Below are 16,750 nucleotides of genomic sequence, written 5' to 3'. Positions count from 1 at the left end.
TTACGGAGTGCCGCGGTGGCGAACAAAACCGAACCGAACAAAAAAAAAAAAAAAAAAACAAAACAAAACGAACAATACACATCCTCCTCCTATAACCAATAATAATAACGATAAAAAAAAATAAAAAATAAAGAATAAACGATTTCCATTTATACATATAGGTAGGTTACCGTAGTCTCCTTCGGCGTATACTTACATCTCGCGCGCGAATACGATCGGCTTATAATAATAATAATAATAATAATACAATTGCAGAATATATATAGGAGGTACCCCTCCGAACGAGATATATATTTCAGTGCGCATACATATTGTATATTATATCATATTATTATCATACCTGCGAACATCATCCGCCGCCGCAGTTCAACGATTTCTCCGACAATTTCACCGAGACACAATGCATGATAATATATAGGAAACATATATTATTTACAGTAGGTACCTACATTATATTATATTATACGTCTTGTATAGCTGTGTGTACGTATGAGTATCTAACGACGAGTACACATTTCGATTTCAACAGGTATTACGAAAACTGCAGCGGTGCAACAGCAGTCTGCGATTATTGTTTCCCTACCGTTCTCTTCCACTCACACGCCGTTCGCGTATTATCAAATATTCGTTCGTCGACGATAGGGTTTTCCTTGAAATCAAAAACGCATACGTAAACTGGTGATTTTTGATTGCCAACATATACTTACCCATCGTAATACGTATGAAAAATCCGGGTACTATTGCTGTGAGAGAGTATAGCTATTTACTTATGTGGGTAGTAGTAGTACAATAAATAAAATGTGGCTTCACTCGAACTGTATAATAGCTGAAAATTCGTTACAGATAATCAAATCTTGAAATGTACACAAATAAATGCTGTTCAAAAACTTCGTTCAGTTTCCAATTTATAAGGTTTGAAAATGTGACACAACGTTTCATTAAAGTTGTTCTTAAAGCAATTTAAAAATACCGAAAAGAATATTATATAATATAACAATTTTATTTGGTAAGCGTTTTAAGTTGAGCTTTAAACTCTGCCTCCTTCTCTCGGAATTTAATTTTTCATATTCTACATGTCTACACTTCAACGATTTATTGAATATTCAAACAGACTATGCAGCAAAAGTAACCGCAGCAGTTTTTATACATTTCGATTGCCGTTTGTTAACAAAAAACCTCCGCAAGGAAAATAAGAAATTTTATTTTAAAACATTCATCAATATTACTAAAAAAATATTCTTTATACTTTTTACTTTTCTATAGAAACTTGTAATAATAATAATATAAAAATTAGTTTTTATTTGTTTGGTGTTGGAAAGATTTTTTCAGATTGACTAAAAGCCTTCAATTTCTATCAATAATGTTACCCAAATAATGTACTATTTGTGTAGGATTGCAAGTCCATCATTATTATTATTATTAAAAAAACACTGTGTGAATAATACATATCGTATTGTCCGTCAATCACCTGCTGCGATACCACGGCCGCATATAAAATATAATTAATTACGAATTTAGTCACTAGTCTGTGGAATAGGTACATCCAGTTTAAGGACCTGAGGTACACCTGTACGGATTTTTATCTACACACATACTGTGCAAAACACACGTGGTACCAACATATCTTGCAAAACAATAGCGTATATAATAACGTTTACGTGGTATGCTTTAAAAGATACCAACAAAAATCGTATGATTAAAAGCACTTATTTATTAATAACTAGTCATGTTCAAACAATAAAATTACTTATATAGATTGTAAAAGGTGAATCTTTTGTATACGCAATTAACCGTTGGTTTGTGAATATTAAAAAAGTTGTCCGGTTAAGTAAATTTAATTTATTATGTTGTTTCATAATGATCTGGCAACGTTGCTTCGTTATTCAAGGACAGGAGCAGCCCATAATCACATAAGGATCATCCCTAATTATTCGTTCTATTTACCTGTCGAAAAATAGTACAATCGTCGTATTGCACAAATTAAAATTGCATACAATTGATTTATAATGAAATAAAATCAGCATGCTTACGTTTCTGTGGATGAAAAACATAAAAGTTGACATATTGTATTTTCTTTTAAATTCATAAGCTCATAAACACTACGACTTTTTATTGACATAAAACCATGAAATATCTCGACAATATTTGCTATATTTTTGGTAACAAATGTCATGATTTTTCACAATTGTTAAGGATTATTTGAAGGATTTTCGTTACATAGATGAAACAAAAAAAAAAAATTAAATAAATAACGCTCATAATATTATCATGTTTCTGTATTTATGTTTAATTTTATTTATCTTTATACACAAGAAAAATATTAAGTAGCACACAACAAATATAATTATATTACATTTAAAAAAAACATCGGTCGTCACCGACTTCGCCAATTTTGCAGTTCAAAAATGTACAATAAGAAGTCGGTAATATAATAATAATCACTAACAAAAAGGATATGTACATGTAAATTTTTTCGAAATTTTCTTCAAAACGTGAGCAGATTTTTTTTCTCATAAAAAGTCCGTTATTAGCACCAGTTTTGAAAAAAGAAACCGCATAGGAACAGTTTTGCATTAAAACACGTTTTGTTTTTGGCGAAATATAAAATTTTTGTACTGGAATTGTTTGTTTGTTTGTTTGTTTTTTTTTTTTTTTATCAAATTTTAGTTTTAAGACGATACAATTAATATATTTTCTTTTCAAATATTTGACTTTTAGGAACATATTTTTTCGTCTTGAATGCCAGGGTCGGGGATACAATATATAATTTATAATATGTATTTATATCGTATATAATAATAGATTGATATTATTATCTATTACTATTTGGGAAAACCAATACAATCTACAATCAATCTTTCCGCTAAAACTAATGAAAAAAATTATAAAAAAAAAAAAAAAAATAAATCGCAATTTACTCGTTTAAATAATTAAATATTTATAAGTTAAATAATATTATTATACTATTGCACGTTTTAGTATTATAGTTTCTCTATAATATATAATATATTATTATTTTATACATTTCCTAATCAATAAATATAATATAATATGTATATCATTATTTTCTATGCATATAGTTAAATACACTAAAAATGCCTTATCTATATATAATATATATATAATTGTAAATAATTTTCTACAATAACGAAGTCAAATTTATCATATAATATCATATTATATATACAACATAGTAGAAACGCGTGTATGTGAGTGTAATACGTATGTGTGATGAGTGTATGTGTAAATGTTCAAGGGGGCGGTGGGGATGATTTGGTAGTGGAGGACGGCGGCAGGGGAGGTTTACGCGCGGTTTACTTGACAATCGCCACTGCTGCTGATGCTGCTGCTGCTTGTTGTTCGTCGGCCGTAGACGACGCTACTGCCACTGCTGCCGCTGCTGCTGCCGCAGCTGCCGCTGACGCCGAGTCCAGCCCGTTGACCATTTTCTCGATGGACTTCAGTTCGCTGCTGGTCGGCGACGGCTGATTGGCGGCAGCCGTCCGGTGGTGGTGGTGGTGTTGCCGTTGCGACGGCGACACTGACGACTGTCGCGGCGGCGGTTGCAGCTGCTGCACCGAGGCCGGTGACGGCTGCTGAGGCAGTGGCGGCGGCAGCGGCTGTTGTGGAGGCGACGTCTGTCGACCGCCACCGCCGCCGTTGGTCGGCGACTGGAGGTCGAGCGGCGCGGGCGGCGGCGTACTGCCGGCCGACGAACTCCGGCCGGGCGTCACGGTTTCGAACGCAGAGCCGACGGACGACGGGTGAAGCGGGTGATGGAGGCCAAGGTGGTACGGGTGAAACCGGCCCAGGCCCGCGGCCGCGGCCAGACCGCTGGTGGTCATCTTGAACGGGTGACTGCCACCGCCTCCACCGCCGCCAGCGCCGCCACCGGCCGCGGCGCCCTGCAGGTACGCCTGGGTGAACAGCGACCCAGGGTGGTGAGCGGCCAGCGCCAGCTGAGCGTTGAACAGCAGGTTGGTGGTAGGGCTGAGCGCCGACGGGCAGAGCGGACCGCCCAGGCCAGGGCCGCCGGGGTACATGCCGGGATACAAGTATGGCAACAGGTGCGGCGACGGGGGGATCGGTGGTCCAAACGACACGTTCGGTGACGGGTAGTCGCCGGGGCTGTGTCCGGGTCCTGTGGGAACACAAAACGCAAAACATGAATATTGTGGGCCGTAGTAAGTATAGTGTTGTGAACATATGGGGGAGGAGTTCGGTAAATTTACAGAAATTTTATTTTTATCGTTCATAAAATTGTGTGACAACGTTTGACCAAGTATTATTATAAAGGCAAAGTAAAAGACCTTAGCTCAAATAATTTAGAGTTCAGATAATTCATAAATTATACTCATTTATTGTTAGGTACGTTGTTTAAACTTACATAATACTTGGGTTAAGGCGTGGTACAATGGTTACAAGTCATATAAACATTATTGAGTTCATGATACATTTATTAAACGAAAAAATATATTTATATACTATTACTTAAAAAAAATTACATAAGTTATCTAAAATTCCCATCTCTAATAATAAATGTAGCGTAATCACTATAACCAAATAGTGGTTAATACAATACATTTTGGGAAAAATAGACGGTTTTTATTAAAATAAAAGGATTTTTTTTTTTTGTTCTTACGGTTACACACGGTTCTCAGACAACATGTTAATTTATGTGTTTACTAATGGTAATTTAAGAATACTCTTTGGTCATCGTTCACCAAAATCATTACGTATCATTTGTCTTTGTCATCAGTGTTATATTTTTTTATATTTTCCTTTATATGTTTCCTTCAAGTATAATTTAAATTTATAAACAATATTACACGTAAACGACATTGACTCACTACGAGTTGAAAAAAAGTGCCTTTTTCCACAGCAATTTTCCTAACACAATCATTTGTTTAATTTAACGTTATTTTATTATTTTTTTTTTTTTGTATTATTTCACGTTGTTATTTTATAATTTATAACGTTCCCTTGTAAACCTGTCGTTCTGCCTTTTAAATAAACTTAAAATTAAAAGAATATATATTTATCTTTGTCATGTTTTATTTCTATTAAATGCTTTATTTTTAAAACTAATTTGATAAGGACTTTGCGAGAACATGGTAAAAGGAGGGTTAAGCTAAAATCGTGCACTGGACCGATTTTATACGGGCACCCTCTTAAATATTTTATGCTGTATACGTTTTGGAAAACAGTAGGATGTTATTATTCTCATGAAATTGTTTGTTTACGGTTGAACTTCTCCAATTCTAATCCATCTTTACTTGATACATCATTGTAAACACATACATATTTGATAAATATTATAAATAATTATTATACTTATCATTTATCACTTATCTATACAACTAGCAAATAAAATATTAAATCTATTTTGTTCTTTTTATAATTATATTAAAATGTAGATATATATTTTTAAATGTAAAAGGTATTAATTATATTTGTTTAAACAAAAGATGAAAAGAATATAAAATAAATCATTGACTACTGTTAGTTATTATACTCATTACATAATAGTTAAATATTTATTTTACTTGTCAAACAAAAAATTTCATTTTTTATGTATACATACATAAATCATTTCGTTTGGTAATTCTAAAGAGTATTAAAATTTAAAACAAAATCATTGTTAACTAAGTAAAAGTTTTTGACGTTCATAATACGTTTGGTTTATAGATTAAAAAATAGTTTGTGACAATGAATCGACAATTTTACGATTTTTGTGCATTGACGATTTTTGAATCAAAATTATAAGTGTACAGTAGTTTTGGATACAATCGAATAAAGTTTAGTAAAATAATTCAATGAGAGTGTCTCTTACCTGAAGGACCAGCTGACTCCTTATCGGACGGCGAGTTCATTCTATCCCGGCCTGATTCGGAACAACTGCTTTCTTGTTCACTGTCAATTTCCTGCTGATGAGTTTGTTGGTGATGATGGTGTTGTAGGAACGCTGCGTGATGAAGGGCCGGATGACCTGCCAGGCGCCTTCTCATAGCGTCCTCTAGGAGCAGACTACTATCAGCTAATCCCGAAAACCACGAACCTAAAAATTAAAAAAAAACTCGCTCGTTATAGTAAAATTAAAATTAAAATCTTAAGACTGAAAGGTTCATATGATTTAGACTTACCGGGTTGGTGGGGTTGATGGTGATGGTGATGATGGTGAGCAGAAATTGGCGAGTCAGGGTCTCCTCCACCGACAACGTCCAGTGGTTTATCATCTTCGTGATCTGAACCAGAGGGCTTTTCGTCTTGGCTTTGAACTGTTTGGCCACCGTGTCGTTGCGCCGTCAACATTGCTTGCCTGAAAACACCATTACGTTGTACACATCTGCAGATTGACAGAAAAACAAAAATAAGCTAGCAAAAGTCTCTTAGCAATGACTGAAAAACTTTATCATGTCTATTCGTACATGCGTAATAATATACGATCAAAGGGCCACGTGGTTAAAGTTTTTTCTCTCATTTCACACGAACGATCACGAGTAATCGATATTTTTTGAATGAAATTATGTATTTTATCAGAAGTCAAAGGTATCGTAATACTGCTGTTTTTGATAATGGCGCATATTCGCGAGGGAAATAAAAAAATATTATCTGATTCCGAAATAATATAAATATACACTTCCTAAACTTGACCGAAACTCATTACACGACAGAGCAACGTACTTGTCTGTCGTGTTAAAACCAAAGCGAGTAATGACAAATCGCATTATCTCGTTTACCGAATTCTTGAGTATATAATCACGCAGTATTATTATTGACGTCTTTTTTTTTTCACGGCAATAAAGAAACGCGCGAAAAGGAAATCAAAAAGATGAAACCAGACAGAGTCTATAGGCAGCAGCAATGACGACGATGATGGTTTCTTTACCATTTTCGTCAAGAGATATAAAACCATGTAGGTTCGCTAATGGATTCGAATTGACAAATGATTACGGTTGGGCGCTACAAAAATAATAATCGTTTCACGGATCCGTACATGGCATTCCATCGCCTCACCTGGCGCCAGCTATATAATATTATATATAAATGATATTATTAATACCACAGGCGATTACAATTATTATTTGTAAAAAAAGTCTATGTAATATAAACAACCTCAATGCGGAATAATTATGAATTACTGAAATCATAATATATATACTATAATATTATAAGAAACAAAATGAAAAAAGTTACTCGAGAGAACTATAAATGCAATATACCATTATACTTAAACTGGTAAAGGACTACAAATGAGTATCAAGAAAAACGGTGTACACTAAAAAACCCCACTCCCTCTTCCGATGATGATGATATTACAATGTCAAACGTTGTGAGGCTTGATTAATATTAAAATTGTTCCCGAATTGTTGGCTAGTGTGAGTCAACATCAGCGAACGTCAGACCAGCAGTATATATTACACGATAAGGAAGTCGTGTGTGTATAAGTAGATTTTTAGTTATTGCTTTGTTCTCGGTCTTATTTAAAAAATATAATATTGTTCTTGAAAGTCCGCTCGATACGCGTTTCGATTTATTTCATGATTAAAATATTCCGACTGGGATTGAAAAAAATACAAGGCCGTGTCGATTATTTTAGGTGTCAGACAAATATAATAATAACATTCGAGTAGGTTCCGGTGATCGAGAACAATTTTATATTACATACACCGCAACAAAGCGCATTGCACAGTAATCATTATAATTATTACCTAATATTGTTTTTGGTGGAATTCGGAACACGGATGTACATTGCACATTAAAATGACTTGTACATGATATAGTAGGTATTATAGTAAAACAATGTTGACGAGTTTTACCGTCGACAATGATGATGGTGGTGGTAAATCGAGCATCAAGAATGTCATAATTGTATATTAAATGAGCATAATATAAACGATTAAAGGAACGCAATAATTACGATTGCATTATTTAACTTTATTTTATCGAAAATATTATATAATAGCACGATACACTGTCATAGGTATGTATTAGTATAGTAATACTATATTATTATTTTTATACTAATCGAGTGTGAAATGTTTAACGGACGCGAAAAAAAGGACGAAAATTAAAGAAGAAAAAAAACGAAAAGATTAATATATATACATATTATATATTTTTTATCAATGGATATCAGCAACGGCGCATCAGCAGCCGCCCGAACACAAAAAACAAACAAACCGAGTGGCTCTGCCGGCGGCGGAGGTAATTTATTATTACAATATTTCTGTCAGCCGCCTCCTCGGCACCTAACCTATTACTACTACTACTACTACTTGCTACGTACATACATTATTATTATATTTTATACGAGAATGTACACACACATACATACACACACACGCGCGTACCGTCTGCTATATACCTGCTGCCGAGTCGTTGCTATGCACCGTTTATACCTATTACTGCACACACGCGCGCGAGCGCTTCTTTTAATAATAATATGTACCGGTCGAGGTGTGTATAACAAGTAACGACGACGACGACGACACGATATAATATAATATAGTTAATAGTTCGGAGTCGGGTGCGCGTGCATGTCATGTCCCGGACGTCGAACAAATTAAACGAGACGGTCTATGCATGTATATCGTATACCCGTGATAATATATGAGTGCGTATGTGTTTAAATGCATGGGTACCGCACGCGAAATCCAAACCCGACCTGAAAAACCTTCCAAGCTGGCCAAGCTGGGGGTGATTTCTTACCCGACGACCGTCGGAATTTAACACGGTGCGCAAAAAACGAGGGTGAAGCCATTTGCGTTGGGAAATGCTTTAAAGGGGAGGCGAGTTAAATGTTAGGACTCAACCTAGTTCTAGTTAATACCTACTAAGACTGTAAATGCGTTTAATATCATCCGCAGCATACTACGCTATTGTACTACTATAACTCGACCATCGTCCGTTTGGTCTACTTTCAATTATTCGCTACTCTGAAATATTTGTGAACATTATGCCTTTGTCTTTTATAGTGCTATACACGGTACGATGCGTATAAATATCTATTAACCTTCCGGTTGTATTACAATATATGTATATGAACCCAAAAATCAAGGCTGAACAGTAAATCACGCAGGCGGCATAGGCAACGACGCAACTGATACACGACGTTTTGAGATTCTAAAATTGGCGTTTTATTAATAGTTTTTGAAACGCGTAATTAAGAACTTGCGAAAAATGAACATTTACGGTGAAAAGTTCACAAAATGTTATTTACATTTTTTTTTTTTTTTTACGTTTATACGTAACCCGGTCTTTAGTGTAAACGATAGAACTCGTGTGCGGGTCACGGCACGGCGGCCAAGTATACAATTAAAATGTTCGCGGAGGGTCATGGTGAAATTATACGCGGGCCACTGCAGTAACATCCCCGGGGAACATTTAAAATGTTTCGAGTTATGCGGTTATATTTTTTTTTACCAAAGCCCGTTCCCACCCCACACCTCTCACTCGACTTACCAGCTGGGGATTTTTAAACGCGACGCGAGTAGTATTCGTATATAGCCTTTTGCACAGAATTAAATGGGCCGCGAACAGCACCCCTCACCTCCTTTCTCTACCAACGATAATAGCCGTCGCATTATTATTAGATATATCTGGTGGGCGTCGACTTTTTAAATTAAAAGGCATTTCGCGACGACTCTATACACGCTCACGACCTTTGCGGTGTCATTAGTGGGATCTCCTCTCTTATTTTTAGTATACGCGCGCGCGCGCGCGCGCGTGTGTGTATATATACATATATAAATGTTTCTTTTCGTCCTTTCCTTTTGACCCTCCCCTTCACCCCTATGAACTATCCGTTCGCTCACTCGCCTCTTTATACCTAACTAACATAAAGGCTAAACCATATATAATATAAAAAAAAATTACAAACGCACCGCCAGTATAGTAATTCGTGCAACGCATGCCCGAAACCGTCTCATTCACTTTGACCTTTATCCTGTGACGATGACGCCTCGCATATCATTAAGCCGTATTGTGTATGTATATATAAGCCAAACCAAACAGACCGACTAACACTAAATTAACTACTGAATAAAAGGGTGGATGGCTGCGACAATTGTCAGCGAAAAATCGATAAATGACTAATATACAACGATAATAATATAATATCGTTTTTGAAGCCTTCGCATTATTGTTATTTTTAGAGTATATTGTGTGTGGTAACCTTTTTGTGGTTTTCAATATTTTTTTTTCTATTGCGTTTTTAAAATTTTTTATACGTGTGTGGAATTAAATATATTATACTACGTATTATATAGTGTAACACAATATTATAATATTATAATAAGCGAAGAGTTGTGCTGTACGCGGACGAGCGGCAATAATCACGCGACGGTCTCTGCATAAAAATCAACTGATAATAATATTATAATAATATGTTAATAATACATATATTATGTATTGTTATTTATATAGTATATATATATATATATATGACATAGGTACACTGATTAATCATCTCGATTGCGCGCGTTACACTTTGAAAAAGCTATTAAACGGAGGATTCATTATTGCACACACGCGACGTGACAGAACGAAATCATATCACGAAAAAATGTGTGTGTTAGTGTTAAAGTATTATAACAATAATCGCACTTCCGACCGGTAAAAAAAATAAAAAATAATAATAACGATGGAAAAAAATAAAAATGTAAATCGTATCGTTCTATACACGTTGTTTTTTGTGTTTTTATCGGACGATCGTTTTCACGATTTGTGTATGTATGTGCATAATAATATTATAGTGAACGTGTGCGTTCGTCATAAATATCAATTGGAGGTAATTTCAACAGTGAACAAAGGGAAAACGGTTTTGGTTTTCAAACCAATAATGATAATAAAAAAATACGTATACAGATAACATATTATCGTCCACAACGAATTTTATGAAATATTATATTCAATATTATATCCGTAGTATTATTATATATGTATCGAGATAGCGTATGTACGTATTGCAGTGCATACATAGACACATAGTGTCACAATAATTCTTAAATGTGCGTACTAAACAATAATACTTGTACTCACTTTTTTTCTCGTTTACCAGCACCGGTGTCTCGGAATCCTTTGGCGAACGGATTGTTGTCGATTTTCAACTGAGTTATCTAAAAATTGAAAATACACTGTAGTAGGTAAACATAACAGCGAATGTGCATTTTTACTACGACTCGAGTGATCAAATGTCAATCAATCCCCCAACTATATGCAAGATAAATATAACTATGAAAAATGAGTCATTACCTTTTCGTTTTGATATGCCGTAACAGCGATAAACTCGGTTTCCTTGAACACGTAGGTACGGAAAGTTGAGTACGGTAACTTGATGATGTCGTTGGCTCTGACTAGATGGAAGCGAGGCTGGTATTTGTGCATCGAGTTCAGTATGGTCTAGAGAGAGAAAGAAAAGATCCAATATAGATAATTTATTATTTTTGAAACGTGCGACACGAGGTGAACGCGAAGGGGCCATTTGATATATACGTGCAAGGCACCTGATGTGTCGGGACACAGGTGCTGATTGACCGGCGATAAAAGGTTGTTTGAATTATTAAAAACCCTCGTATAATACGAACACGACACATTAACAAAATGCGGAACGACACGTCCGGCGAATTTTTTTTCACCCCAAAAAACGGTTGTTACGACAATAGATATAATGCATAATATATATATAGGTCACTTTAGTTCGGTTTCACTAAAATATTAACATGAAATACAGTTGCCAGAGCGACACGATTTGGCTGTATTAGTGGTTCTGTGTATACAATAACTAGCAAGTCCTAATTAAATACTGTGAAAAAAATAAAAATAAAACACGAAAATTCCCCTGCGCAAAGTAGGTAGGTTAGGTTAGGTTAGTCCTAGGACTAGGTACAGTCTATTACTATTACTATCACTGTATAATTAATTTTCGAAATACGATTTTTAAATAATTAACAACCGTTGGCATGATTATTATATTTTTTTAGCTTTTATTTAAATATTATCACGTAGTAATATACATTCGTGACAAATATATGAAACGATTAAATATAACCGAAAATTAAATGTTAAACGAATAAAAATAATTACCCGTTCGTATCATATTATTTGATTAAACTTAATTACGGGTTTCCAGTACACACGAATTAGAGTTTTGTCGACCAACCGACGATTGCTATATAATAAATGACACACGTATATCCGCAGAACATTGCACATATTATTATAGTATACAAGAAAGCCTACACGAACGTAATGCTAATATTGTGTATAATGTATTCATATACAATTGTATAATATAAGAAGCGGTCGGAAATCGACAACCGTTTTCCGATTGTGATCGACCACAGCGGCATGTATAAGTGATCTCCACGCCAAATATTAACGACGCTAAAATAATGACGTGTAAACGTTTAACGTACAGCCGTACCTTCGTCGTATAACCTCTGAATACTACGGGAGAATCGAAAAAGACAATTTTTTTTTTTAATTCAGGGTCGCACGTGTGTCGTTTTTCGCGCCATTCCACTTTTTTTATAATATCTACGAGCATGTGTATTAATACTATACGAACACACTACCATCGGACGTTGGTGGCGACGGCGGCGCCACAAAAGACGCCGGCTCCGACGATGTGTGTGTGCGCGCATATACGGGTCTTGCTGGTGGTTGCTGGACCGGAGAAGAGAGGAGATCTAACGATATAAGATATACGTGTAAACACGCGCGTCGTGTGTATGTATGTGTGTGAAGATAGACGGAGAGGACAAGTCTCGGGAAAAGGACTGTACGGCGGAATTGAACAAATCGAACGACATATGCGCTAGTGGAAGGTGGAAGGGAACTGGTCGTGACGGTCCATTCACTCGCTCACTCACTCACTCACTCACTCTCTCTCTCTCTCTCTCTCTCTTATATCTTCGTTTCTTTGCCTGACCACAGTGTGTGTGTGTGTGTGTGTGTGTGTGTGTGTGTGTGTGTGTGTGTGTGTGTGTAAAAGGACTAGACGCCGGTCGTGTCCAATTATCCTTGTATGTGCGTTCCGTTTGACCGGAGACACATGATATCCGTTAACTCCTCCTGCCGCCCCTGCCACGCAGTGTTCCTAAACCGGGGCAGCAAGAGCTTTCGCGCTGGCCCGAGCAAATATATATGTATACATGCGATTTAAAAGTTTCTCTAGTTTCCGTATCCATCCGGGCGCCCTATAGTGCCATGGTGTAAGATAACCAAAATGTACGAAATAAAATCGGTCCTTTTTACGCACACAGCACTTAAGTATAAGACAACAGAAATAGGTTTCCGGAAGTCACAAGAGTAGGTATTTTGTAAATATTATTTACTTATAAACCAATCAACAAGGAATAAGACCTGAACAAAAGAAAATCCCTCGCGTCTCATTGTTTTCGTGAGGTAATATTATTCAGTTTATATAGACAGTCGTGCGAAACCCAACCCGTATACGACGATACGTTACGCGCCATGTTATGGCTCGTACTATAATATATTTGACGTTCAGAGGAGGCGAAAAAAATCCTAAGACCGTGTATAATAAAAAAAAAAACAGCAAAACGTATCGGTCGCAACAACAGACGAGTAAGTTGGTGTATCGTATAATATATTATACCTAAGGATGAGCGGGACGGACGATAGCAGTATAATAATATAATATTATAATATATACAATATATTATGTTTATAATATACCTATTTAATATAAAATAATTGATATGGCCGACGACAATCGTCTCGGCCGTCGTCGCGTTTATTATATTCAAATCGGACGCGCACGCGGACAGACATCATTTGGCGCCACCGCCGCCGCCGCATCGTGTTTTTCATTCAACAAGACCTCCGCCGCGTCCGGCACGTTCTCACGAATCTCTCACGGCTGCAGCGGCGGCGCTCGCCTAATCACTCGGGTCCGCCACCCACCTCCTCGCTATGTGGACCCAACAGTGGCCCCTAAGGCATTTATCTCGTTAAAACAAAAAGATAATAATATCATGTGTATACATATATGCACGCTCGCGAGGTGTGTGTGTGTGTGTGTGTGTGTGTGTGTACACAAACTGCTGTATTATAACCACGCAAGATCAGAGAGAGAGAGTTATAGAGCGAAAGAGATAGTTAAAGATAGGTAGATAGCTGATAGATAGAGAAAAAGTGACGGAAAGAGACGACGATAAACTCGTTCCGCGTTTTATGCTTGTTTTATATTGCACTATACTCGTATATATATATATAAATAGATGATACTCGGGAGAAATATTATATATTATTATTACTATATTGGTGTAGTGTAATATTTTACGTACCTCTGGAAATCTGTGGAAACGGTTGATAGGTCTGTTTATGGTCTGTAGCGAAAACTGATTTAAGCCCTAATAAACAATAACGGATTCAAGCAATATAATCATTTTGGTATTAGTTATTGGTGTTTTTTTTCTGTTTATAGTATGTGTGTGATGGTTGTATATTAAAATCATTGATGGAGGGGGGGGGGGGGGGGGTGAAAATGTGGATAAATATTATTCAATAGGTTATTTTTATCAATTTGAGTCAAGGAACGATATGAAACGCGAAGACTCGATTGCGTGACGGTCTGTTTTCTAACCACAATCACGTACCTACGAACATTTAACAGAATATCATTTAAGTCTTAATACAAATTACAATCAACTAAACTTTTCATTTTCGCATTTCTGACCTCACCGGAGCCGGATTCTCGAGAAATCCTATCTGCATGTTATAATAAGTTATTATTATTTGCTCTACTCACGACTTTTTATTGAAAAAAAAACTTTAGATCAAATCATGCATACTCCTATACCACACAATAATAATAAAAAATAAAAAAAATAAATACCTTGTACGTCATACGTTATTATCTTAGTCAATAAAAACCTAAACACAAGTTCGAACGTAGAGTGAATAGGAACCAGTGGAAAAACGTGTTAACTGTGTATTGTACAAAAACGCTACTTTTATAACTAAATATTAAAAATCTATGGAAATTTAATGATATTTAATACATGGTATTACTTACAAGAGAATAAGGTCTAAGAGAATCTCTCTATGATAAAATGTTAAAATCTATTATTATTCCACTACAACTAATGGTTAAGTCTTCTAATGCCATATTTTTTAATTAATTATTTCGGCGACTGCGAATCAAAATCTTTTCAGAATTTGCTCAATAGTGTTATTGCACTAAGTACAATACTTATTTTTGTCGTGTAACATAAAATACTATTTCGAAAAAATATTATTTTCAACCTTTATACACTGAGGTCTGAGACCCTTCGCGTATTATACATACATGTATTGTTGGGGGGGTAAGGAGGAGGAGGAGGAGACCAAAACCGAGAGGACGTCGTCATTATATCGCGACGTAAGCAACTAAATCACATATTCGAAAACGGTTTGATAGTTTTTTTTTTTTTTTATTCTATCTTGCGGCGGAGGTTGACGCGCGTTGGGGCCGTGTACGGCGTATTTAATCTACTCTGTGGTATTAGCGCGGGGCGGCGGTGACGGTTGGCGTACTTTCACACCCAACGCACGTAATCCACCGCCGCCGTCAGTTTCTCATCGTCGTTTTGTCTCTGCTGCGTTTGACCGTTGTCCGTCGTGTAACGCAACAATTTATGTATATAATATATATACATTACGGCGACGGCGGCAGACGTCGTCTGATTAGTGTGCTATCGTCGTCGTCGTCGTCGTCTTCGGAGCGTAGTCGTCATCACTGCCGTCACCGTAACTTCCATACAGCTGCTATATATAATAATAATAATATACACGACCGATTGCGCGGTGCGTGCTAGTACTATAGCGACTTTTGCATTCGTTTTCGGCCCCGACACTCGGACAAGACACGTCTCGGAGTGTGCCCTTCCCCTCAAGGTATGACATCACGTACTTGCGGTGTGTACAATATTATTGCGGCGAAACATGACATGATATATATATATATCTGTGTGTGTGTGTGTGTAAGAACACGCAAATAATTATTATTATTAAATCGTACGCCCATATCACATTATATTATACGCGATTCGTATTACATTATACGCGTTATATATTAGTATACGCCGACGGAATACGAAAAAAAGCACGAACACGTGAATAGATTTCGCGGCGGCGAAGACGCGTTGCAGGCGGAATAGATATCGTCGCATTATTATCATCATTGATGTTCTATGACGCGCTCTTTATTTTAGGGCAGGTGAGGGGGGGAGGGAGTTATTACTATATACTACACGTGCAAGTTTTGAGAGACACGGGCGGCGTCGGCGGCGGCACGACGGACGAAAAACAAAAGGACCGATCCCAATTATAAAAACAAAATAAAATAACGTGTATACGAAAATAAAACGACCGAGACGACGGCGGCGACCGGGTAAATATATGCGTGTGAACATTAAGGGGCCGCACCTCGGACGAAAGAACAACAACGACCGCCGCCGCCGCCCGGTTGTTATCACACGACTAATGACACCTACTGCTGAGGTAGCCGAGCTGCGTCGTCGTCGTCGCACTCTCACACACACAAATATTACTTATTATAATATACGCGTTAGAGTACTAAAAAACAATAAGAGGGTCTCATGTCCATTAACACTGGCGTTATTTATTGGCCGCATAAATATCGTTCGGGTGGCCTTTATCTCTGTCGTGAGCGGGCGCGCGAGCATGTGTGTGTGTGTGTGTGTTGGCTTGCACGAGGCCTCGTTTCGTTTTATTGTTA

At 36.7% G+C, this 16,750-nt stretch overlaps 1 protein-coding gene across 9 annotated transcripts in view; it reads right to left on the bottom strand.

Moving 5' to 3' along the window:
• Window positions 1-3,116: 3,116 nt before the first annotated feature.
• The window catches only part of LOC112592292 (optomotor-blind protein-like), a 50,691-nt gene continuing 37,057 nt past the window's right edge, over window positions 3,117-16,750 (bottom strand). For 4 of the 9 annotated variants that reach the window (XM_025336304.1, XM_025336302.1, XM_025336303.1 and 1 more), the window contains exons 4-9: window positions 14,316-14,381; window positions 11,257-11,403; window positions 11,044-11,120; window positions 6,144-6,346; window positions 5,834-6,058; window positions 3,117-4,141 (exon numbers count right to left, since the gene is read on the bottom strand). In XM_025336304.1, the coding sequence (XP_025192089.1) occupies window positions 3,315-4,141; window positions 5,834-6,058; window positions 6,144-6,346; window positions 11,044-11,120; window positions 11,257-11,403; window positions 14,316-14,381 (1,545 nt within the window). In that variant the 3' untranslated portion in view covers window positions 3,117-3,314. The remainder of the gene's footprint in view (window positions 4,142-5,833; window positions 6,059-6,143; window positions 6,347-11,043; window positions 11,121-11,256; window positions 11,404-14,315; window positions 14,382-16,750) is intronic. The other 5 variants (XM_025336309.1, XM_025336306.1, XM_025336308.1 and 2 more) reach the window with 3 other exon arrangements.

The sequence above is a fragment of the Melanaphis sacchari genome, unplaced genomic scaffold (assembly GCF_002803265.2).
Source record: "Melanaphis sacchari strain LSU unplaced genomic scaffold, SCAv2.0 Contig167_pilon_pilon, whole genome shotgun sequence".
NCBI classification, from domain to species: Eukaryota; Metazoa; Arthropoda; class Insecta; order Hemiptera; family Aphididae; genus Melanaphis; species Melanaphis sacchari.
Note: the sequence above shows the minus strand (reverse complement) of the source record. Positions and strands in the feature narration are given on the sequence as shown.